General features: G+C 42.9%; 4 protein-coding genes and 1 long non-coding RNA gene across 6 annotated transcripts; 4 read left to right on the forward strand and 1 right to left on the reverse strand.

The window, feature by feature from the left end:
• Positions 1–1,195: 1,195 nt before the first annotated feature.
• Positions 1,196–7,155, forward strand: ubox5 (U-box domain containing 5). Of its 2 annotated transcripts, none has more exons than XM_035640470.2 (7): positions 1,196–1,302; positions 3,347–3,410; positions 3,879–3,980; positions 4,430–5,115; positions 5,288–5,901; positions 6,038–6,223; positions 6,445–7,155. In XM_035640470.2, exons 2-7 carry the CDS (start codon positions 3,357–3,359, stop codon positions 6,663–6,665), a joined length of 1,863 nt encoding a protein of 620 aa, XP_035496363.1. In that variant the 5' UTR covers positions 1,196–1,302; positions 3,347–3,356; the 3' UTR covers positions 6,666–7,155. The 2 variants fall into 2 exon arrangements, with proteins under 2 accessions (XP_035496363.1, XP_035496362.1); XM_035640469.2 differs by lacking the exon at positions 1,196–1,302 and adding an exon at positions 1,362–1,438.
• Positions 7,156–8,665: 1,510 nt separating this feature from the next.
• Positions 8,666–10,612, forward strand: LOC118314200 (arginine vasopressin). The gene is made up of 3 exons (XM_035640472.2): positions 8,666–8,951; positions 9,747–9,951; positions 10,067–10,612. Exons 1-3 carry the CDS (start codon positions 8,832–8,834, stop codon positions 10,201–10,203), a joined length of 462 nt encoding a protein of 153 aa, XP_035496365.1. The 5' UTR covers positions 8,666–8,831; the 3' UTR covers positions 10,204–10,612.
• A 2,684-nt stretch (positions 10,613–13,296) lies between these two features.
• Positions 13,297–14,651, forward strand: ccl27b (chemokine (C-C motif) ligand 27b). Its single transcript, XM_035640473.2, has 3 exons — positions 13,297–13,456; positions 13,921–14,041; positions 14,259–14,651. Exons 1-3 carry the CDS (start codon positions 13,393–13,395, stop codon positions 14,368–14,370), a joined length of 297 nt encoding a protein of 98 aa, XP_035496366.1. The 5' UTR covers positions 13,297–13,392; the 3' UTR covers positions 14,371–14,651.
• Positions 14,459–15,790, reverse strand: LOC124849720. Its single transcript, XR_007030176.1, has 2 exons — positions 14,755–15,790; positions 14,459–14,597 (listed from the first exon to the last, which is right to left on the reverse strand). It is a non-coding gene; the product is annotated as an uncharacterized LOC124849720 (long non-coding RNA).
• A 2,156-nt stretch (positions 15,791–17,946) lies between these two features.
• slc35d2 (solute carrier family 35 member D2) lies at positions 17,947–22,437 on the forward strand. The gene is made up of 12 exons (XM_035640443.2): positions 17,947–18,234; positions 18,334–18,367; positions 18,454–18,540; positions 18,692–18,759; positions 18,851–18,922; positions 19,175–19,243; positions 19,334–19,436; positions 20,461–20,553; positions 20,647–20,714; positions 20,883–20,961; positions 21,368–21,450; positions 21,781–22,437. The coding sequence occupies exons 1-12, from the start codon at positions 18,122–18,124 to the stop codon at positions 21,869–21,871; spliced, it is 960 nt and encodes a 319-aa protein (XP_035496336.1). The 5' UTR covers positions 17,947–18,121; the 3' UTR covers positions 21,872–22,437.
• Positions 22,438–22,440: the final 3 nt, after the last annotated feature.

Raw genomic sequence — 22,440 nt, forward strand, 5'->3', positions numbered from 1 at the left:
TGTTCCACTTTGGGGAGAAAAAAATCACTGAAGGAAATATTTATTTTGAGAAAGTGGAATATGGGATTGTTCTAGGCAAATATCCTTTACCACTCAGTGTCTCAGGGTCCCCTCAAGGTTGAAATATCTGGGGTAATGAGATGATCAACAACAAACCTGATTTTATATTTCCAGGCTTTTGTCTAATCACTGCCTTTTCTCTTGTTTATCGCTTCTTTTTATCTTTTATTTTTAGGAAACAAAAAAGACTATTAAAGTAAGCATTGGATAAAAAGGAAGAGGTATTCCAATCTTGTACTTAAATAAAAGTTGAAACACTTTACAACTTTATATCCACATTACAAATAGTAATGTGGATTAATTTGTGTCGGTAGAGATCATTTTTCTATGTGTGCTGTTAGTTACTTGATTAAACTGGACCCGGTTGTATCAAATCTGTAAACACATGCAAGTGTTTTGTGAGGTTACATACTAATACATCGATCTTGGACCGTTGTCCTGTCAGTAAGGGGTCTTTATAGCATGTTTGACTGAATATCTTGTTAGCTGATGCAGTGCAATGAAAATACCCAGCACTGAAACTAAGAAAACTAAGTTCTTCAAGATGTTTGGAACAATCTACCTGCAAAGTACCTTGAAAAGGGTGAGAAAGTGTACCAAGGTAAACTGGTTACTAACTATATATATATTAAAGGCAACACCAAATATTGATTCTATTCATTTTATTCCGTCTACTGCACTTCATATAAAGTTACTGAATTCGACAAAGTAGAATACATCTATGAGAAGAAGAAATGCATTTGTAGATGTCCAAAATGTGATTGGAGCTCGTCAATTCACCCTATCAAAAGGCCTCGTCATTAAAAGGAGTAGTTCACAAAGGCTTCATTATCCCAAGCTAGCAAAACTACTAGTAATACTATTATTTTCTGTCCTTGCTTTGCATTCATTCTTATTATTTGATTTGATTTGATTTTTGTTTTGTTTTGTTTGCCAAACTCTTGTTTTGCCAAAAGCAGCCTTGAAAGGTTTTTTATCAATAGTTATTATTATATCCATTATATTTGTTTATTTTAAGGAGCACATAAAGGCCAGCGGTCAAGCAATTCAATCAAAAGTATTCTCACTCAACTTACTGAACACCAGCCGCCTTCCTTGGACGCCGACATTTTCGCAACGATATAATTCGTCGCGTGTCCTTTCGCGGCTTCCTTAGTTGCGTCGGCTAGGCTAGCAAGTGGCTAGCAGCTTTTAGCTACCTTCTACCCGAAGAGCCAACTAAAGAGTCGACGACAACGCAAAGTAAGCGTTGTCAACTGCTTCGGGTTAACTAAGTTAATAATAGCAGCTAATAGCGTCCGGCTGGATACGCGTTGGTGATGTTGAGTGGATTTGTATTCCACAATGTGCTGCCAACGACTAGGAGCGATGTGTGCAGGTTAGCTTTGGAAGCGCAGTGTAGTTAATGTTTTTTCCGGGTAACTCGTAATATGTGAAGCTCAAAGCTTCGAGCGGCAGGAGCAATACCGTTTCTCTGTAAAGTGAATAACAAGGTTATCAGCCCGTTAGTTTGGTGAAATGTAAGCGCCTGTAGTTTGTAGTAGCTGTATGGGAAATGTAGCCACCGTAGCACTCGGTCAAAATTGCATTACTCTTAATCGTCTAGTTATGGTCTCCAAAAAAATCTCAGTTTACTGTCGGATATGACGAGCAGCAAATGATCACACCCGAGAAGCTCGAACCGGCAAAATGTTTGAACATGCGCAACATCAGTGAGGTTCCCGGAAGTGAAAATCTCATTCTTATTCTGCATTGACATTGTGATTATTAGCCATAATGTCGTATCTATCCAGTGTCGACTTACTACGAGCTACGACGCCGTGACACGATGGTATATGCACATGTAGAAGCTACAAGTCCGTATGAAATCAACCTCGTTTAAAGATGAACATGTTTTATTCGCGATGTGATTCAGTAACACTACACTACCCACAAGCGTAAAGTGTGACATCGACATCCCTGATTGGTGGCGATCACTGTTACCATGGAAACGCTTACTACACCCGCGAATTTCATGTCGGCTATTTATGCTGCGTTCCATTGTACTCGGAACTCTGAAACTCCGCGCCGGGTCGTCGTTCCATTATACCTCAGAACTCGAAATTACAGACCTCCGGGTCGGTGGTTGCAACTCGAACCCCTTGTCGAGTCCGAATTCCGACTCAGTGGGGCGGGGGGACCTCACCAACCCCGACTTCTGAGCTCCGAGCACCGAGTTCCGAGATGTAATGGAACGCAGCATGAGTTACTGGGAGGCTACCCGCTGCTACCACTGAACTCTACTCTCGTTTTACACTTTATACGAGCTAATCAAACACTGAGTCTCATCAACAATATAAACACTACAGTGACGATGATGATGATGAGGGTTACATTCAAGAAGAAGCGTGGTAAACTGTCGGTTTGAAGTAGTTCGAAATGCATTCGCAATGCCTTAAGGGATGAGTAGTTCCTTCACTCTTAAAATACACTTAAACAGTCTTGTAGCTTTGCACTTTTTTCCGTTTTCCAATTTTTTTTGTTGTTGCTCTGAATTAAACGTTTTATAATAACGAATAATCTCGTGGCTAATTTTCTTTAATGCAGGCTTACAACTATTTTTATAGGAATTTTATGAAGTGTCAATGGAGTAAATGATTGGGCAATCACTTCCGGAACCGGAGACGTGGAAAAAAAAGTGGGCGGTCGCTGTTGCGCTCCAAAGTTATCTATACATTTACTGTATAGCAACAGAATTGGTTTTATTCACTACTAACTACAGCGTGAAACGTTGATGGGGAGATAAATCATTGATCAAAGTAGTTATTTATTGATTTTTTTAGGTCAGAGTAATAGCTAATCTGTTCTTCTAAATCTGTTTTTCTAAAACCATGACAGCTATAATTGATCCTTTAAGCATTTTGTCAGTAAAATACTGGATTAAAGTAAAGAGCAGATTGAGATCCATTCCAATGAAAATCCCCAAAACACAAAGATGTTTAAATCACAATTATGTAAAAAAAAGACACAGCTTTGGTAGGGTATCAAACATAAGTGAGAGTTACTATCACTAAATTACCTAGTAGTGCATTACCCAACCTTGTTGAACTCACTGTTGAAAACTGTCAATGAAGGTGTGTGGGGAGGGATCTGTCAGTCTGTGAAGGTCATTCTGTTGTGTGCACAGATGTGTTGTAGACCGAAAGTTGTATTCACTGAATGCATCATTGTGGTTTGACCTCTAAGCTGACAATTAGGTGACGCAACATGACTTGAATTGCTCTAAAATCAGTTTGTCTCTCCACAGGTTGGAGACTATGGTTGTAAATCTATGTCTGCCGCACTTTTACACAACCGTTCATTGCAACAAGGTGCGACCCATTTCATGGACCTATCTTGACGTAACTATTACTCTCCCAAACTGATTTGTTAAATGACATGTACAATAGTGAACGTTGCAGCAGTTTTAATACTGCTGTAACCTTACTAGTATTAGCAATTACACCAGACAAAAAAAACGAGCTGAAACTCTTAACTTCTACACTGGACTGGTGTCTTATGATGGATTTCCCCGTTAAAAAGCATAGATCCAATGTGCGTTGAAAAAAAAGGGGAAGATATGAAACCAGCACAGGATGAACGTGGAGGGAAAAGATGTGAAAATACAGAAGCAAAGGGACAAAGTGGTGTGTGGGAGACTGAATCACCGCTGGCCTTGTTATGTTCTTTTTATTTTTATTTTAAATGGCTATATAATTCTCCCCAGTTGGGATGAAAAAGGTTATTCTTTATATAATATTATATAATCTGATGTTGATGGTAAAAAATTTCAACTGCAGCTGTGTGCAGACGGCTATGATGTCACAAACCTCGTGTCAGCTGACCCTGCTCTCCGGAGGCGAGGCTTCAAGCTGGAGTACTTTCTACGTCCGCCTGTACAGGTAAAATGAAGCTGTCGTACTTTGGTAGAGTTGGAAGGGCAGATTGAAACCACTCATCTGTCCTTAGCGTCAGTGTTTGCCACACAGACAGTGATTAAAACTGATTTAAACGAGATTATTACCTGTAGCTTCACATATGTAAAAGTAAAATATAGGATCGTACTTTATTTATCCCACGCCGGGGAACTTTGCTTGTTGCAGCAGTAGCATCAGGAAAGAGGTAGAAACATTTCACTTGCTTTTGATTTTAAAGATAAAATCATTGATTTGGGAACATGTTAGATAAGCCCTTTAACCCAGATGACATTGAACGATTCTCTCAATCTCAGTCATTTTAGAAAAATGGCAGTACGAGAGAAGAGGGGAAAGAAAACTCATGGCATTGCAGTCTGCAGATATTCATCCCCACTATTAATATTTCGTGTCCATTTTTCCTCCATTCGTCTCAGGTGACGGTAAACTTTGGCTTCCAGGTGGAGCTGTGCAGGGTGGATGTGGAGCTGTGGTCCTGGGGTATGGATCGAGGGCAGGCCTGCAAGAGACTGGAGATCAGCACCAGCTCTGATTCGCTACCTTCCCACAATTTTGGTCCAGGCCACAAACAAGTTCGGCTAAGTGAGCAGACGCAGGTTAAGGGCCAGAATGAACACAACAAAAGAAAACGGCATGAGCGTGACAGTAAATCTCACCATTGCAATGCTCGACAGCACGCTCAAACAAACGCTGAATCCCATCAGCCTGAGCCAGAGTTTAGGCTAGTAGGTCGTTGTGAACTCAGAGAGGAAACCCAAGTCAGTTTTTCGAGTTCAAATTTTCGTCCCCGGCCCCCGTTCTCCTCCCCACCACCCACACAGCCTGTGAACTGTCGACAAGAGGAGCTGTGGAGCCGGGGCGTGCTTTCGTTGGGTGCCGTGACACAACTTCGCGTGACCGTGCCATTTGGCGGTGCCGCATCTGCGCTGGGGTTCAAGGCTTTGTCCGTGTGGGGACAACCCGCCCGCTGCTGCCCTGCAGAAGAGGTGGAGAAGATTAGGACGGTCCACGAGGCCAATGAAAGACGGCAGCAACGACCTGTGTTCTTCACCGCTACCGGCAGTCAAACCAAACAACCACTGCAAGCAACCACACATCCAAGGTTTGTTTGTGAAGGACTGATCTCATCTTTGTAATCTGTTTAATCTTTTCACTTGGAAGGACTTTGTGCTTAAGCGTGATAAACACAATTGTTGTTATATTTCTTTTTGTAGACACATTTTTAATAGTTTTCTGACAATGTTGATAATCATCTGTTGCCTTTTTGACTCCAGCAATCTTCCCATCCCAGAGGAGTTCCTTGACCCGTTAACCCAGGAGGTTATGACACTGCCTATGCTGCTGCCAAGTGGTGTCTCAGTGGACACCACCACTCTGGAGGAGTGCCAGAAGAGGGAAGCCACTTGGGGTCGACCCCCGAACGACCCCTTCACCGGGGTCCCGTTCACTTCAACCTCCCAGCCTCTTCCTAACCCCCAGCTGAAGACCCGAATCGACCACTTCCTCCTGCAGAGAGGGGAGGTGAGGCGGGACGGGATGTTAGGGAGGTGCGGGGATGGGGAGAATCCACAAGCCTCTAGACTTATAGCCCCTAGGGTAGACGGAACATCCCAGAACTCTCAATTTCTCAGTGAAAGCTCAATAAACGATACTGCTGACACGAGAACGTCAAAAAGGACTACACAAGTAGAAGACCCTGGATTAGGACAGTCATCAGATCGTGGGTATCATGTAACCAACTCTCAGCTTCTCGCTACAGATAATAAATCAGAGTTTAATCAGAGGAAGAAACGAGATCTAAATGGAAATTCTGGAGAGCCAACAGAAGAGTTCGATGAGAAGCAACTACGACCTCAAACGAAAAGACCAAGAGTTGATGCAGTTTCCGGTGAGTTTGACATTTTCCGTAAAAGCAACATTTTACAACACATCTGTATTTTATTTTTTTAATCTGTGTGTTTTGTCTCTTCTACCGCTGACTTGCCTGTTGTGTCACTGTTTGCTCATGCACCACACTACTCAAGTCCCCAGCTGCAGCTCCCATGAGCAGCGATTGTCAGCCAGCCTGGACGAGGCCCTCTTCTCCGCCCTGCAGGGCCGGCCCTCCTTCACCTCAAACTTGTCCCAGCAAAGACGGGTTACGCCCGACCGTGAACCACTGACAACCACACATGAGTGCCAGATTTCAAGCGCTACAAACATCGGTACAAGTAAGTTTTTATTAAGATCTACTCTGAAACGTGTTTTGAAAGTTGGCTTTAAAAAAGTGAGCGGCTTGCATATATTAGCCCTTTCACACCAGCAGGGAACTGGTTCTTCAACTGGTTCCAATGTGAACACATTGTTTACGTGGCAAAATATATAATGATGATTATTTAGGAAAAAAATCCATTGACCTTGATTAATTTTTCCCTCACAATTCTCTCGCTAGGTGAGAAGACATGCTGTGCGTGTTCCTGTTCGGTCTCCGTTTACTCCACGTCTGCATCGTCCATCTACCGCCTCACCTGCGGCCATTTGCTCTGCCGTGCCTGTCTGCGTAGGCAACCGCCTCCTCTCAGCTCTGTCTCCACAGTGACATCCAATCACATCTCGTGTCCCACCTGCCAAAGCCCGACCCCGCGCGGTGACGTCGTACGTGTGCATCACTGAGAAAGGCAAAGCATCGCTCTTTGTAAAGCTTGCAAGGAATCAAGGAGGATTGTTCTCAAGGTGAAAATGAAGCTGCACCCCAGATTTAGCGCTTTATTTGTTGTCCTGTTGAACTGAAAAGTGAGTTACATTGCCGGAGTTTGCCGCTGCCTCGGTTCCCTTCAGAGTTTATCTTCACGAATCATTGTATGTTGGGTATTATAATAACTACTGAGGAGGTTAATTCTTCTCTGAAACTTTTCAGATTATTCATCTTTCATTTCCCATTATTTTGTATCACATCAAATCCATGCGTGTACTGGAAGTACTTGAATTCTAGCAGCAAATCATAGACTTTTCCTTGGACCTATTGACGTCACAACATCAGATTTCACAGGCCAAACAAGTTTTCAATGTCTGCAGCAGAAGAAAGGGCATGACTGAAAGCAAATAGCTTTGTAAAAATCCTGTTAAAAAATTACACTTAAGAATGGTCTTCTCTTCCACCTCCTCTCCCTGTCTTTGCCTTTTCATTGAGTATTGAAGTCTTGTCTTGTTGCAGCCTTGGTCCTGCAGGCTTTTTTTTTTTTTTTTGGATCCTGGATGTGTAGATTTGTAGGGGGTGCTGCACAAAAGAAAAAGGCTGAGGGACAGAAGCACCAACGCAAGAGGCCAGAAGGATTTATGTGTAAATCGAGTCAACTCAAGGCTGCGTGGTCATTGTGCAGAAACCGACGGGGTCATGCTCAGCTGATCGGCTGAGCAACTGATGCCGTGTTAGCCCTGTCCTCATCTCAGGCACTTTCCCCTCTTTTCCTTTTACACTTGGTAAATACAGGTAGAAATGCAGTACTAAGAACTGACAGTGTACGGCTTTTTTTGTTACGTCTTTAGCATGTTTACATTAAAACTGTATGAGTACACATGCTGGCATGAATTCCAACATTTGCATTAAAAAGGTGCAGTGTTAAGAAATAGGGGAGAAGAGAGAGAGAGAGAGAGAAAATGTTTTTATTTATTGTGCTTTACAAACGGCATGATTTAAATGTTGGTTTCCCTGACAACATTAAACTTAACCAAGGTCGTGATCCTGTATCCGCTCGCATCGAGAAGACTGGAATCAGTTGTTGTGCATGCGAAAGAGAGACTTCAGCTTCACAGTAACAAGCTACAAGTGGGCGACAAAGCGCTACACCCTGAATTATACTGAATCAGACTGATTGGCTTTACACTCACCTGTTTAAATGCTTCTCCTTTTTTTGCTTTTCATGTGTTAAAAAAAAGAAAGAAAGAAAAAACATTATCCACCCTCAAACTTTACTTCTATTCCACTACTTGAGAAAGGCATCAGTTGTTTCTATTTGTCAAAAGGAATATAGTTAGATCCTTCCTTTTCGTTTCATGTGAAGTTTAGTGCATCACAAGTTCACATCTTGTATTCATGAATTGATGGAGCTCGAACGCGGCGGTGCTAATCAGAAGAACTCCATGTGATCATAGATTTTGCCATTTATCAGTTACCCGCTAATGAAGCATCACAACAGCTAATGGGTGAGACGCTGAACGGAATGATAACCTGGACATATTTGTGTTTATTCGAAATGCTAATCGCGTCGCGTCCAATTAAACACGTGTGGAATGATGACCAGGAGGATAATACGCGTGACCCCGGCGGTCGTCGCGATGCTCACCTCAGTCCTGAGTGTCTGTACCGTGGAGATGTGAACGGGCCGTGATCCACCGGGGCACGTGGGCCTGCCTGATCACACTCCAATTACCTGTTGGCGCCATTTGGTGTTTCACTCGGATTATACAGAAAAGAGGTCGGCGCGGCGCAGGCGCAGGCGCGCATACATACAGTTCATACTGTTCTGCCCCCGTCGCCGTTGTCCCGTGGACATGTGTTAGATGGCGCGCATCTCATGCGGAGACACACCTGCCGCCGCCGCCGCCGCCGCGACCCCTCGCGCGCCGGCCTGGCCTTCGGGCGGGCGCGCGCGCGCGGATGGAGCAGAACGATGGCGAGTCACTGACGTCAGATTGGAGCGTGTCAGCGGCCATGGCGCGTCCCAATATAAGCGAGCAGCCGACCGTGGCAGTCCGTCAACACATCGAGCCAGGCGGAGGACTCTCTCTCTCACACACACACACACACACACGCACACACACACCCCGGAACCTGCAGCGATGCGTCACTCTCTGTTCCCCCTGTGCGTCCTGGGACTCCTCGCCCTCTCCTCCGCCTGCTACATCCAGAACTGCCCCCGGGGAGGGAAACGAGCGCTGCCGGAGACTGGCATCAGACAGGTGAGTGGGCAAACATATCATCTGTGACTTTCTTTAGGTTGTTTTATGACTTTGGAGTGGACGTTTTCCCACACTTGTCCTCAAGCCCAGTGTGTGAATTGTTCATGTCAAAACATTCAATGAGTGGGAAGTATTAAATAGGGAAAACTGAATGTGAAAGAATTTTGTTTGATCCATTTTTATATGATTAGTTGAGCAGCTCGGGGTCAGTTGTGTAAATAACAACTCAGCCATTTATATCCACCAAAAACTGAGCAAAACTGGTATAAGTGTATAATGAAATTTAATTATGTAAGCAATAACAAAATAATACAACAGAAAAACACTGAAGTTGTACACAGTGTGTCAAGGAAGATTTATTTTTCAGAAGATAAAACGCAAGCTATTTTTTCCAGAAGTGTGAAATTTGATTAACATATTAACCACAAAATCATATGATAAACTACTGTATTGTAACTTCTAGGAGAATTTAAAAATGTATTGATTGATTTTTTCTTATTTTTCTAATACTCATGATTTCTGGAGGGTAGAGACAAGTTAATAAACCAATGAGAAATACACACAAACACATACTGAATTGAGATGAATAGTGTGAAACAGTATTTAAGAATCAGCCTTTTTTTCTGCTAATATCATCTTTTCAATGTTGATTGAATGTGAAGGGGAAGTACAGACAACCAGACAGCTTTTTAAAAAGAAAGGTTTAACACTTGGCAAATGCCAAAAATAAATATCACAAAACTAGGGTTTATAGAACCTGATTAATGCTGACATTTTTCCAAATTCTCCTCTCAGTGCATGTCCTGTGGCCCCGGAGACAGGGGCCGCTGCTTCGGCCCCAGCATCTGCTGCGGGGAGGGCCTGGGCTGCCTGCTGGGCTCCCCTGAGACCGCTCACTGTGCGGAGGAGAACTACCTGCTCACCCCCTGCCAGGCAGGAGGGAGACCCTGTGGGTCCGAGGGAGGACACTGTGCCGCTTCAGGACTCTGCTGTAACTCAGGTGCGGTCCGGTCTGATTGTATCCGTTTGTCACATTGAGTCGAATCAGTAGGTTTGGGCACAGTGTCAACTAAGCTCATTTCCTCTCCTCCCCTCTCCTCTCCTCTCCTCCTCAGAGAGCTGTGCGCTGGACTCTGACTGCCTCGGGGAGACCGAGGCCTCGGATCCAGCCCGTGGCTCTGCAGGGAGCTCGCCTGCCGAGCTGCTGCTCCGCCTGCTGCATGTGACCGCCAGAGGACAGACCGAGTACTGATACTGTATCTGTGGAGGTTCCTTCTCCTCCTCGGGGGCCTCGAGGTGCAACAGAAATCCATCAGCTCCAACTATAACCAATAAAATACCTAGTCAAACTTTGTTCTCTCTTATAAACATCTTCTGCTCAGCTAATTTAGTATCTGTATAAAGACAGACAGAGCGCTATAGCTTCAACATGTTTACTTATTGGCCACTTCTATCCCGATCCTAGGGAGATTTCATGTTTGTTCCAACCATGGAAATGTATATACTAATGCACATACTGTAAACAAATCTACGTGTGAGTGGATATTACACGCCTCAGAACATCCATGGGTAACGGCTGAATGATGACGCTTGAGCAGTTTGTTCTTCTGTAGTGGAGATATTATTGATTAATAAAAAAATGGGAGAAACAATACAGAATATATTATGATCTCTTGTCTGTTGTCATTATCCCCAATAATTACACCTGTGTGTGTGTGTGTGTGTGTGTGTGTGTGTGTGTGTGTGTGTGTGTGTGTGTGTGTGTGTGTGTGCGTGTGTGTGCGTGTGTGTGCGTGTGTGTGTGTGAGACATGGAGAAATCAGCCATAATAATTATTGTAGTAGTTTTATCAGTTTCGTTGATTCGATCAGTCGCAATTGCACCGTTTGTTTGACTGCCACCATTTTCAGAAAACTCAATTTAAAGGTGTCATATGTTAGCGTTAACGCCCAATTAGCGGAAATGAGCAGAAACATTGAGAGCTCCCCGACCTGGCGTGTGGACCTCCTGCCTTGTTAATACAACATTGGCGGAATGTCTTTGCATGCGAACAAGCCATGTTCTGCAAAGAGAGAACTTAAACATACCGCCTTTAATGTCAATACTGATTCGGTATGACGGCCTTCAAGGGAATCATTTTTTAATTTTCAAAGACGGGGTTGCGTAAATCATGATTGAGTGATCCAGTGCGCTCACCAGTTGTTGCACCAATTAGAAAAAGAAAAAAAAGTGTTTTTGGGGGAATCGGGACAGCCCGTTCATTCATCTCCTTTCGAGCGCACGACTTTCTCTGTTGTGTATCAACATGTCTGAATTGCGCAGATGAAGCAACGAGAAATTCCAGTCATCTGAATCTTTTGTGTGATGATTGAAAACTGATGTCTTCTGCCAGAGCTGATGACGGTTTGTCTGTATTCTTCTTCAGACTCGGCTGGAACAGGATGCGTGACCTCCCAGGGTTTCGACAGTTGGCACTTACCTATTTTAATAGTTGCGTGACATTTAAAAAGAACTGTTGACCTTTCAGCAATATGTTGCTGATCCTTTGGTTTCGTTTTGCTTTTAAAAACCTTGGCTTCTTTCTGGACCCTGATCATTGTCGTAGCAGTGACGTCAATTGCAAATGAATATAAATACACATGATCACATGCTGTGCAGACATCAGTAACTTAAAGTAGCAGCACCGACCACTTCCTTGCCCAGAATCACATACGTTTGTGTTGCCGGGTTACCATTGAGTCCTGCTTGACTTCCTATTCATTTAAAGTTGAAATCCCCGTTTACGAAATGCGCAAAATGCAGGCTGTCGGACATTTTTGAAAAGCAACGAAATAATATTCATCCTAGGGGATCAATAGTTTTCAACTTCAAGTTTTTCAAGTCTTCGTATTTTGTCATTAACACATACAGAGTATACGGGAACGAAATGGCGTTTCTCATGGCCCGAGGCGCTGACACAAATACGTAAGATATGCAAAAGATACACAAGAAGAAAACATAGAGAGTGCCAACGTCATTCACACAGGACAGCGAGTAATAAGGTTATAAATGGTGAGAAATATATAAATACTGTTAGTTCAAAGTCTCTTTTAATGAATTATCGTGAAATTTGTTTGCACACATTCGTAACCCACCACAGTGGCTTATTTTTCAGACCAAAACAAATCCTTCAGACTTAATTTGCAATTTTCAAAACAAAAGTTTCAAACATGTACTAGGCTACTTGCTCCGACAGGAGGACGCCTTATGAACTGAAGGATTAACATGGCACCAGGTATTGACAGTTGCATGCTGAAAATGGTGAGACTTTTTATTTGACACCTTGGACTGCTTCAGCACAAACTTTCCCAGATACAAAGTAAACAACCAAAAGATGTCAGCCTGTCATTTGTGTTACCACAAAAAAATCCCCTTATCCTTTTTTTTCCTTCTTTTTTTTCAGTGAAATTGCACAACGTGCAACAAAGGCTTGAACGCCACGCCTGAGAACATAATGTCTTGTCATCAGACTTAAGTGGATTCAACATGGATTCACTCGTGTCAGTTAGTCCTTCGTCAACATCTGCAACGTTTTGTTCGACAAGAATTTAATAAATTTGTGAATTTATTGCTGTGTGTGTTAAAGGTGAGGGCCTTGCACTAATGCAAACTAATTTGTCTCATGACTATACATATCAAATGTAATATCATAATTACTCCCTTTCAGTTTTGTGCTGATGTTTCACTGAGCTGCAAACAGGAGTTTTTCAAGGGACTTTTAGGGCCCCGGGCAAAAAGGACCCGTTAGTGGCATGGGGCCTTGATATGGTGGGTCTCCGACATAGACGATCATAGAACTGTCGTTGCTGTGGGCCCCAGGCGATTGCCAGCTTTGCCTATACCTTGTTGCAACGCCCCTTGCTGCAACATCTGCATCCCTTTTGCTTAAGCTGGCGTGTGATCTTAAATTAAGTTTCAATATTACCTTTATTGTGCAAATGTGACCTGTATCCCAATCTCATGTTGAATTATCTAAACTGCCACACACGGTATCCATCAATCAAACGAGATTGTGTTTAAAAGAGTGGTTATTAGGCCTGTTGGTGCCTGTCTGAGAGAAGCATACCAGTAAATGACACACACACACACACACACACACACACACACACACACACACACACACACACTCATCCAGGCAGCCAACAGTCTGAACAAAGAGTTAATGGTTCAAAGAGAAAGTAACAGTTGTTTTTCATTAAGACTCATCATCATTACTTCATCGTCACATCATAAATAAATCCTTGTGTTTGTGTGTTTCCAGTAACATTTTTGTATTCAAGCTCGCACACCTGAATGCGTGCGTGCGTGCGTGCGTGCGTGAGTGAGTGAGTGCGTGTGTGTGTTCAGTCTCAGCATTTAAGCAGCCGGCACAGATTCTTTTCTGCTCATTTGCTCTGCCACCATGGATCTGAAAGTTGCAACCGTGATCGTTTGTCTGTGTGCGTTGGCCATCAGCCCCACTGAAGGTAAGGAGCCCACTATCTCCACAAATACACACCTTAAAAACAAGAAAACACTTGACTTGGATCAGTCTTCATCTATTAAGAGGTCGTGTACATACTTTTTAAATGTGCGAACAGATAAAAGAATTGCTTAGTGGATATTTGTATTCATATGTATTCATATTTTCATAAGCAAGCATTTGCATGTGTTGTGAGAAAAGCAGACCAAAATGAGTATTTGATCCAGCTATTTATTGATTTCCTCCAGCTGCTTTTTAGTTTCACTGAATTTCATCAACTTCCAGCTGATGCATATTTGTGTTTGTATCTGTTTTGTTCAAACCGACATGGTAGCCAAATAATGGGCAACATTTCCAATTCCCAAAAAGTTTTGGGTTGTTTTTTTGGTTGATATTTGAAATTGATAGATTACTTTCCTCCACTTTTCTTTCCAAACATACTGATCGTGGCTCTTAATCTCACATTAGCCGGCATCCCCAAGTGCTGTGTCAGAACAACGACGTGCAGCATTGCCAGGCGTTTCCTGATGAAGGTGGAACGATCGTACGTCCAGCTGAGCAGCGGCGCCTGTGACATCTCTGCACTGATGTAAGTGGATCAACGATGAGCCACAGCTATCATGTAGTTACAACATGCTTCCTTATGACGAATAATTCATATCAATATTCAATATTACTGAACATAGTAGATGACTAGTCATGACAAAGAAATAATCTACATTGCAGTGCATGAAAATCCAAATGTGCATATGTACGCTTCATATTTTTTCTTCTATCTAAACATGTCTTTTCTTGGGGGTCCGCAGACTTTACGTGAAGGGCAGGGATAAGCCCATTTGTGCTCCTCTCAAGATGAAGGCCATCCTGGAGATTGTTCACCGGAGAATGAAACAAAACAAGATGAAAGCGGCTTTCTGAGATTTCTGAGAGTGAAACATTTCTCCCTCACGACTGTGTTTTCAAGAGACTGTGTCAGACAGGTTTCTCATGCATGGCGGGGGTTTTATTATCATCAATTGTGCAGAGGGCAATATGTTGAACTTCAATTTAATCTGTATTTGTTAATGAGAAATGTTGTCACACAAACTGAGATGACAGTTGCTATGACGTATTTGTGCAAACAAATGATAAATAAGAGCGAGAGACTTTGATGGAACTTTTTTTTCTACATTTTTAATAAAAATGAAAATACAAATGGACTTGGACTTTCCTTTAGTTTCAGATCACATTCCCTCCTCTGACAAGACTAAACCCACAGCGACAAGCTGTTGCAGAACGCATGGCACACACACACACACACACACACACACACACATGGTATTTTACTTTATTTTTAATACTTAAATAAAATATCATAAAAGGATACTAGTGTCTATCTACCAAAGTGTTTGCGTACTAAAAACTAAATACTCTGTGGTGTTGGGATGACGTGACCAATAGTGTTTGATTGCTGAGTATCAAAATTAAAGTGTTTTCTTGAAATAAAGAAAAGCCTATTTTTTTAAAACAACGAACGTTTCTCCCTTCCTCGTGAAATGAAACGTCGTCTGCATCATGCCCGTAACAAGGGTGTAACATTGCACCTGGTGTCAAGTGTTGTGAAGCAGAGAGAAGCAACATCATCCAAGGCTGAAAGAAATAGCAGGCACTGTAGACAAAAGGGAGGCCGTGGCTCAGGAGGTCGAGAGGTCGTCCAGTGGCTCAATCCCTGCTCCCCCCAGTGCCGAAGTGCACTTGGGGCAAGACGCTTAACTTGTCTCTGACGACGGTGTATGACTATATTATTTTATGATATATAGCAGCGCTGAACAAATGGGTGAATGTGACTTGTGAGCGCACTGAATGGTCGATAAGACCAGGGATGTATAAATATAGTCCCTTTACCAAATGGAGCCATGAATAACTCCGTAAGGGGGGCTTTGGACTGGCAGCTAGTTCTATTGTTTTCCTCTTGGCAACATCCAAAAGAGTCAATGTGAAAGTCGAGAAAAAAGTGAACCGCAGTTTGTTCGTCAGTTCGCTTCTCTCATCGCCAGCTGTTCATGCGGTTAAGACCCGAGGCACCAGCCTGTCCCGATACTGGATCCCATCAAAACAGTGGGGGAAAATCCCCTTCAGCATGATACTGTCATTTGCCTGTCAAAATCTTCAATAAATTAAAAAAAATTACTTCCTCATGTGTTCTGGAGTCAGAGTAGGTTTCTCCATTTCAACGTGAAGACCTCTCACAGTGTTCGTCAGTGAGCTCGCTCTCTTTTACCACACATATACATATAAGTTTCTTTTCCTTCACCAGAGGGCCAGAGGTTAAAATCCATACACTGACGATTAGGCTCGATGACACCGGCAACCGAGTGAGACGGGATTTTGACAAAACAAACAAGCTGGTGTCAGATGGGGCCACAGCAAAAGTTACCGTAACACACACACACACACACACACACATACACCAACGCACGCACACACAATCAGCTCTAAGCTGTCGACCTGTTGGCCTCCTGTCAACGGTTAAACTCTGCTGTCATAAAAATCTCCAGCCACGGGTTCTTCAGTTCTCAAACTGTCGGAAAAGTATGACAAAGGGTATAGGGATAATTTCTGATTCAGAAAGACTGTGTATGTACTTTACCTGAATCCCTGTATATATATCTTTAAATGGTGAAGAATCCATCCTCCCAAAATTACAAAAAAGGATTTATGCCCGAGACCTTTTCTTTCCTAAAAATGTCCCCGTAATTCCATCGGTGACTTTTTGAGTAATGCTGCTGACAAACAGACCCACGACCTCCTTGGTGGAGGTAAAGATAATTATGATTTACAGCTGGACTCTGGACTGAATAGTCTTCCTGACCTCTACAGGACACAAGTCACATTCACCCATTCACACACATTCATGGAGCGCTGCTATTTATCGTGCTTTTTCTGTCGTGTTCATACACAATGAAGTTGGTGGACAGCCGCCAAGCTCTAATTAGAGGAGACAAATAGAAGGCTCTGAGCAAGCAGCAATAGAACAGTGCAGAGATCTGCATTGACATTCAGGCTGGTGGAGGTAAACACTGGACTTGTAGTTACCAGCCACTCTGTGTTGAAGTTTTTTTCTCCTATCTACACCATGAAGACTTCACAATTCAACAGCGCCCCCTAGTGGAAATACCGATATACACAAATACATAGAAACTTATTTTGCCACACTTCCCCGGTGTAAACCATGGATCAATCAGCAGATGTCAATCATCTCGTGTTATTGTTTGATGACTATGGGCATAGTCATCTCAACACATGTAACGTAATATCTCAGTATGATTTCCCCCCCCCAGAAAGATCTGATAACAATAGCATATCATTGAAATGAGGCAGTTTGTCTATAGCACAGCAGCGTGTCGGTGCAGCTCACTCCAGCAGACAGTTTTGGAAAAGGGCTTGGGCCAGTGACGCATGACGACTTCTACCCTTTGTCTGATATGTGACTTGACATGGCTGCAGTTCTCTGGGAAATTGTTTCAGCCATGTGGCGCATTAAACACTGAGCGCTGCATCTCCACGTTACGTTTTGACCCGTGGGGTCACAAAGGAGGCCCGTCCCCAGGTGACCTGAGGGTTCTCGACGGTTCACAACATGGTTCACAAAAGGTCAGCGCTTCGTGAACCAAGCGCTGTGCCTTCAAGTCACTTCTTCGACAGACAGGAAGCTTTTGAGAACTGGAGCGATATATAGCATCCACTTTTGTGGTGTGAGTGAGGAGCTTGTTTTTGCTCAAATATTGCAAAGATATTCGCTTAATCAAACACAATCTGTAACAACTAACACACAGTTCACACGCCATAGACACACGTTTGAATTTGTCAGCTGCAGATCACATACGGCACTACAAACATTACACGAGGGGAAAACCTGAAGGAAGTTGATTGTGTTTTATAAGACGTTTTTGCAACACATTAATAACTAAAATGATCAGTTGACCGTAGTTTTAACGACCCAACAGTGTTTTGTTTGTAACACACCATCGGATTTTACAGTCTTCACAGAGTCCATCCTTTACATTACAAGAACTTTTACTCAAAAAAAAAACATTTTACTAATGTCCCTGGACTATAAATAATAACTACTATTACTGTATTAAACTAAACATCTGCAATGCAGGCATTTGCACATCATCGTGTTGTTGTCAGAACACAAACAAATGGGAAACGGAACAACATAAGCAACAATAATAAGGAACAAAAACAAGACAACAAACAACCAGCAAACAGACCAAACTAACCAAATAACATAACGGGGGGGGCAAAGAGAAGAGCTGCAACCTCGGACACAATCAGAAGGAGAAAAAAACTACAGCTGCGTATTGTGTGGGGAATATAAAATACATCACAAATTAAAAACCCTTCATACGTCTCATTGCCAACTGGGTGCTTTATTATCCAACGACAGGGGGAGGAAACGATACTTGAGTCGACTCTTATCTCCTAGAAAAGGAAATAGTAATCGAGCGCGGATCCTCCCACCTGTTCCCCTTTCCTGTTCGGGACGTCCGAGATAGGAAACACCAGCGAAACGTACTGCTGTCGATCATCCCGGAGGCAGTGGAAGAAGACACTCGTTCGTTTGTTTGTTTGTTTGTTTGTTTGTTTGTTCTTTATATGAGTAACTCCTCCCAGGTGTTCGACGATGCACCAAGCGGAGGATCACTCCGCGCTGCTCAAGCTCTCCTCCGCGCTGTTGTACGCGGGCAGCTCGTTTCTGATCACGGTGCTGAACAAGACGGTGCTGACGAGCTTCAGGTGGGCGGGGCTTCGTGACAGGCGGGCGGTGGTAATGTACATGTGTATCTCTGATGTGCCTCATGTCAGGTCACGGTGTCACTGCGTTGTCTCCTCCAGGTTTCCCTCCTACTTGTGTGTGGGCATTGGCCAGGTGAGTTGTGTGTGTCACACACACACACGCACACACACACACACACACACACACACATGACCTCATGACCACTCTGGTGCTTTCAGATGATCACCACTGTTGTTGTGCTTTATGCTGCCAAAAAGAGCAAGGTGGTCCAGTTCCAAGACTTTGACAGAAGTGTTCTTTTTAAAGTAAGTTTTTTTTCTAAATATATATATATACACACACACACACACATCTATATATATGAATAATTTCATCCTTATATCCCTTTATCCCAAGTGTATATGCTGTTTTCCATCTTTATGCAAATGTGGTCCGCCTTTGTGTTTTTCTGGCCAGATGTTCCCTCTTCCTCTGCTGTATGTTGGGAACCACGTAACGGGACTGGCCAGCACCAAAAAACTCAGGTTTTCACCAGTTCAATCTGACTCAGCATTCGTTGGCCATTGAACTTCCTCATCCATGTCCATCTTTGCAGAAACTCTTTTTTTTTCACAGTTTGCCCATGTTTACAGTGTTACGGAAATTCGCCATATTGATGACAATGATCTTGGAAGTATATATACTAAGGTAACAACGCGTGATTTTAAAAAATATACTAATATTGCTGTTGAAGTTTTGAAACACTGTGCTGTTTAATTTTGTACTCTGAATCAATAAGAGAGAACAAGAAGGCGGGCGAAGAGGAAGAACAGGTTATGACCGGGTGCCGAGTCTGTGCCAAGGGGCCCATTGTCTCACAATCTATTCGTGCACATTTCTCTTCCTGTGATCTTTTTGGTTTTGAGCTGAATGTTTCTTTCTTTTTCTTTCTTCTTTCAGAAAAACATTCCCAAAGCGACTTGTGTACAGCGTCGTGACCATAGTGTTCGGTGCCGTGGTTGCTGCAAGGTACGAATGATTAGGCTGGAGGGGGTTTTTTTGTCCCGATGAACTGAACCACGTGCGGCGCTTCACCTCCCGTGTTCTCCTCTCCTCTAGTTCGGACCTGGCCTTCGACGTGCAGGGCTACACCTTCATCCTGCTGAACGACGCCTTCACAGCGGCCAGCGGTGTGTACACCAAGCAGAAACTCGACACTGAGGTATAACATCTCCTGGACTCTCTGCGGAGATAGAAATGATCTATTTGCATTTCACCTCACAACAGGTAAATGTGTGTCGAGGTGTTGATTTCAACGGGGACACGTACCGGACATGTTGTTTGGTCATGGCAGGTTCAAATTGTTTTCTCAGGATCTTGAACGCACCACAATCTTCACCAAATTAAACAGGCTTTTTTCCGCAAATACAAGAAAATGTAACCAGACAACAGCGGCCAACTCCTTTTTTTCCTTTTTTTTTAATACTCTTTATATTATATTATTATATACATGTTCACGCTGCACATATTCGGTTTACATTGTAAATTTTATTTCATTTTTTTTCCCCCTTGTTTATATTGCAGGTTTACTTATTCATTACTTTTTCAACGGATGTTTCTATTTTTTACTTTCCCCTTTTCTGCTGTAATGTGACAAATGTCCCCATAGTGGGAATGAGAAAGAATTATTCTTATCTTATTTCTTATCTGATTGAAGGTCTCCGACACTGGATTTCCATGAATTGGACCCCCAGAATGGGCCATGTCTGAGCTCAGTGTAGATGTGTGGCTGTGTGTGTGTGTGTGTGTGTGTGTGTGTGTGTGTGTGTACGTTATTTGAAATGTAAATAGACAGTTCATGGCCCCAATGCCTATATCAGGCAATGGGGGGCGTGTCTGTCTGGGGTTTGGTTTTTTTCAACTGCCTCCGGCCAGCACCTGCCTTTGCTGGAGGATAAGAAAAACAAACAGTGTGTACATGCACGGAGGAAGGCCTACTCTCGGTGGGCCGGTGGACAGTTTTTTACCAGCCTGTCTGTTCCATCACTGGCTCACTCGAAAAACCACGCGTGACTCAACCTCCAACCCTCCGCTCCACCCTTCCCCTCTCTGTCAGAAATGTTTTGTTGTTGGTAGTAGGACATGGGGAATTATTGATACTTTCAAATGTTGAAATGTAGTGAAAAAATAAATAACTGCTTTTAGGTTTACATTTAACATTTATTCCCTTTTCTTTCTTTATCAAGGGTCTCGGGAAGTACGGGGTGTTATATTACAATGCGCTGATCATTCTTATCCCCACCATCTTGGCAAGTGCATTTACTGGAGATTTACACGAGGTACACGCCGTCCCCCATTAATTCCAATATTTTCTCTCTGGGTGTTTGAACGGGATTTCCCTGCCTGACCGACTTGTATGTTTTGACCCTCAGGCAGTCGCGTTCGAGGACTGGGCTGATGTCTCGTTCACCTTTTGTTTCCTCTTGTCCTGCATCATGGGGTATGTCACTATAATCCAGTTCAAACTCTTTCAATTACCGTCGCACCTCATTTGGCAACACCGAAAAACAAACTGATATTCAAAATGAACCACACTTGCACACATAGCTCCTACAATGCTGCCTCCACCTACCCAGTTTCTTAAGACTCAGCTGTTTTTTCTTTCCAGGTTTGTGTTGATGTATTCCATCGTCCTGTGCAGCTATTATAACTCTGCACTCACTACCTCAGTCGTGGGGGCGATTAAGGTAAGAACAGACTCAAAAATACCACTTAACACTTGAAAGCAGAGGCATTGCATATTTCCACCATTACTTCATATTGAGTATTTTTAATAATTGATAATTTCCGACAGTTCTTATGTGCGAGTGCATCTTGATTCTACATCGCACTGCGCACCCTAACGAGCCATCAATCTCGGAGCAGTGAACATGTTCGAAAAATGGCCTATTTTGTGATTTTAAGTTAAATCTGCACCAAAAACTAGTTTCTTGTTTTCTGGCCAATGGTGATTGTTTAACTTTGCACTCATGTTTTTCTTTTCGAGATGTTTTGCTAAGTAACAGATGTATGAACCATATATGAATGAAACCAATGCATTGTCACAACAAGATCATCACTAACTTGCAGAACTATTATTACTTTTTCCTCCAGAATGTCGCAGTAGCCTATGTTGGCATATTTGTGGGTGGCGACTACCTCTTCTCTTGGACGAACTTCCTCGGCCTCAGCATCTGGTAAAGAAAAAATAACAAAAGACTAAAATAATTGTTTTTAATAATTCATTAATGGTTTGGTTAAAATTATGACTACAACTGAAAACTGTATGTGATGTGACCAATCAAAAAAGATGCATTTGTAGTTCTTGGTTCACAAGAGCAGACTCAGACATTTTCCCGACAGATAAGTTTCGTCAACGTGTTATCAGTTACTAAAAGTCAAATACGTCTGTTATTATACTTTTCAAAATTGTCCCGGTGCACACATTGCCAGTCACTCTGAGTGGGAGTTGAGAGATTGGTTTCCCGCGGCTCAGCAGTTCATTGCTTTCATCTTTTGCTTTGCAGCATGTCAGGAGGACTGGTGTACTCATATCTCACCTTCAACAGCACATCCTCCGCGGGGAAAACTGAAGAAGCACAAGAGTTGAAGAGTTGACATGATGACAAGAGATTCCACAGGGAGGTCCCCAGCCAGCTAAATGGACAATACTTTTTACCATACACCACTTGGTGGCGTTGTTCTTCTTCATATTGGAGAATAATATTGCTTCCACTCCTTTTATCACCTTCTCCGAGGAGATGATGTTTTCATCCGTGGCTGTCAGTTTGTTTATGTGTCAACTGGCTTATACAGAAAATACCGAACCAGTTTGGACGGAGCTTTGGCCAGGGAAGAACGACCTGTTCAATGTGGGTGCAGATCCAAGTTAAAGTTTTTAATCACTTTCCCAAACAACGCGACATAAGGCGTTTATGCCATGTGTTTTTATTTAATGTTGTTGTAGATTATCAGACCACTTCCTTTTATGTATATTTTTAAAGGTAGACATAGACGTGAGGGATTGTTCGGGCCGTAGACGAGAAATGAACTGCCGATCTTGTTTTTATAATAATGTAAACTGAATCAATTGATTTCCTTGCATACATTAATGCTGTTATCCATGTAATTGCACTACTAAATTATGACATGAATAAATTGAGACAAGGATCACTTAAAAATTCTGG

The sequence above is a fragment of the Scophthalmus maximus genome, chromosome 19 (genome assembly GCF_022379125.1).
Source record: "Scophthalmus maximus strain ysfricsl-2021 chromosome 19, ASM2237912v1, whole genome shotgun sequence".
Classification (NCBI taxonomy): Eukaryota; Metazoa; Chordata; class Actinopteri; order Pleuronectiformes; family Scophthalmidae; genus Scophthalmus; species Scophthalmus maximus.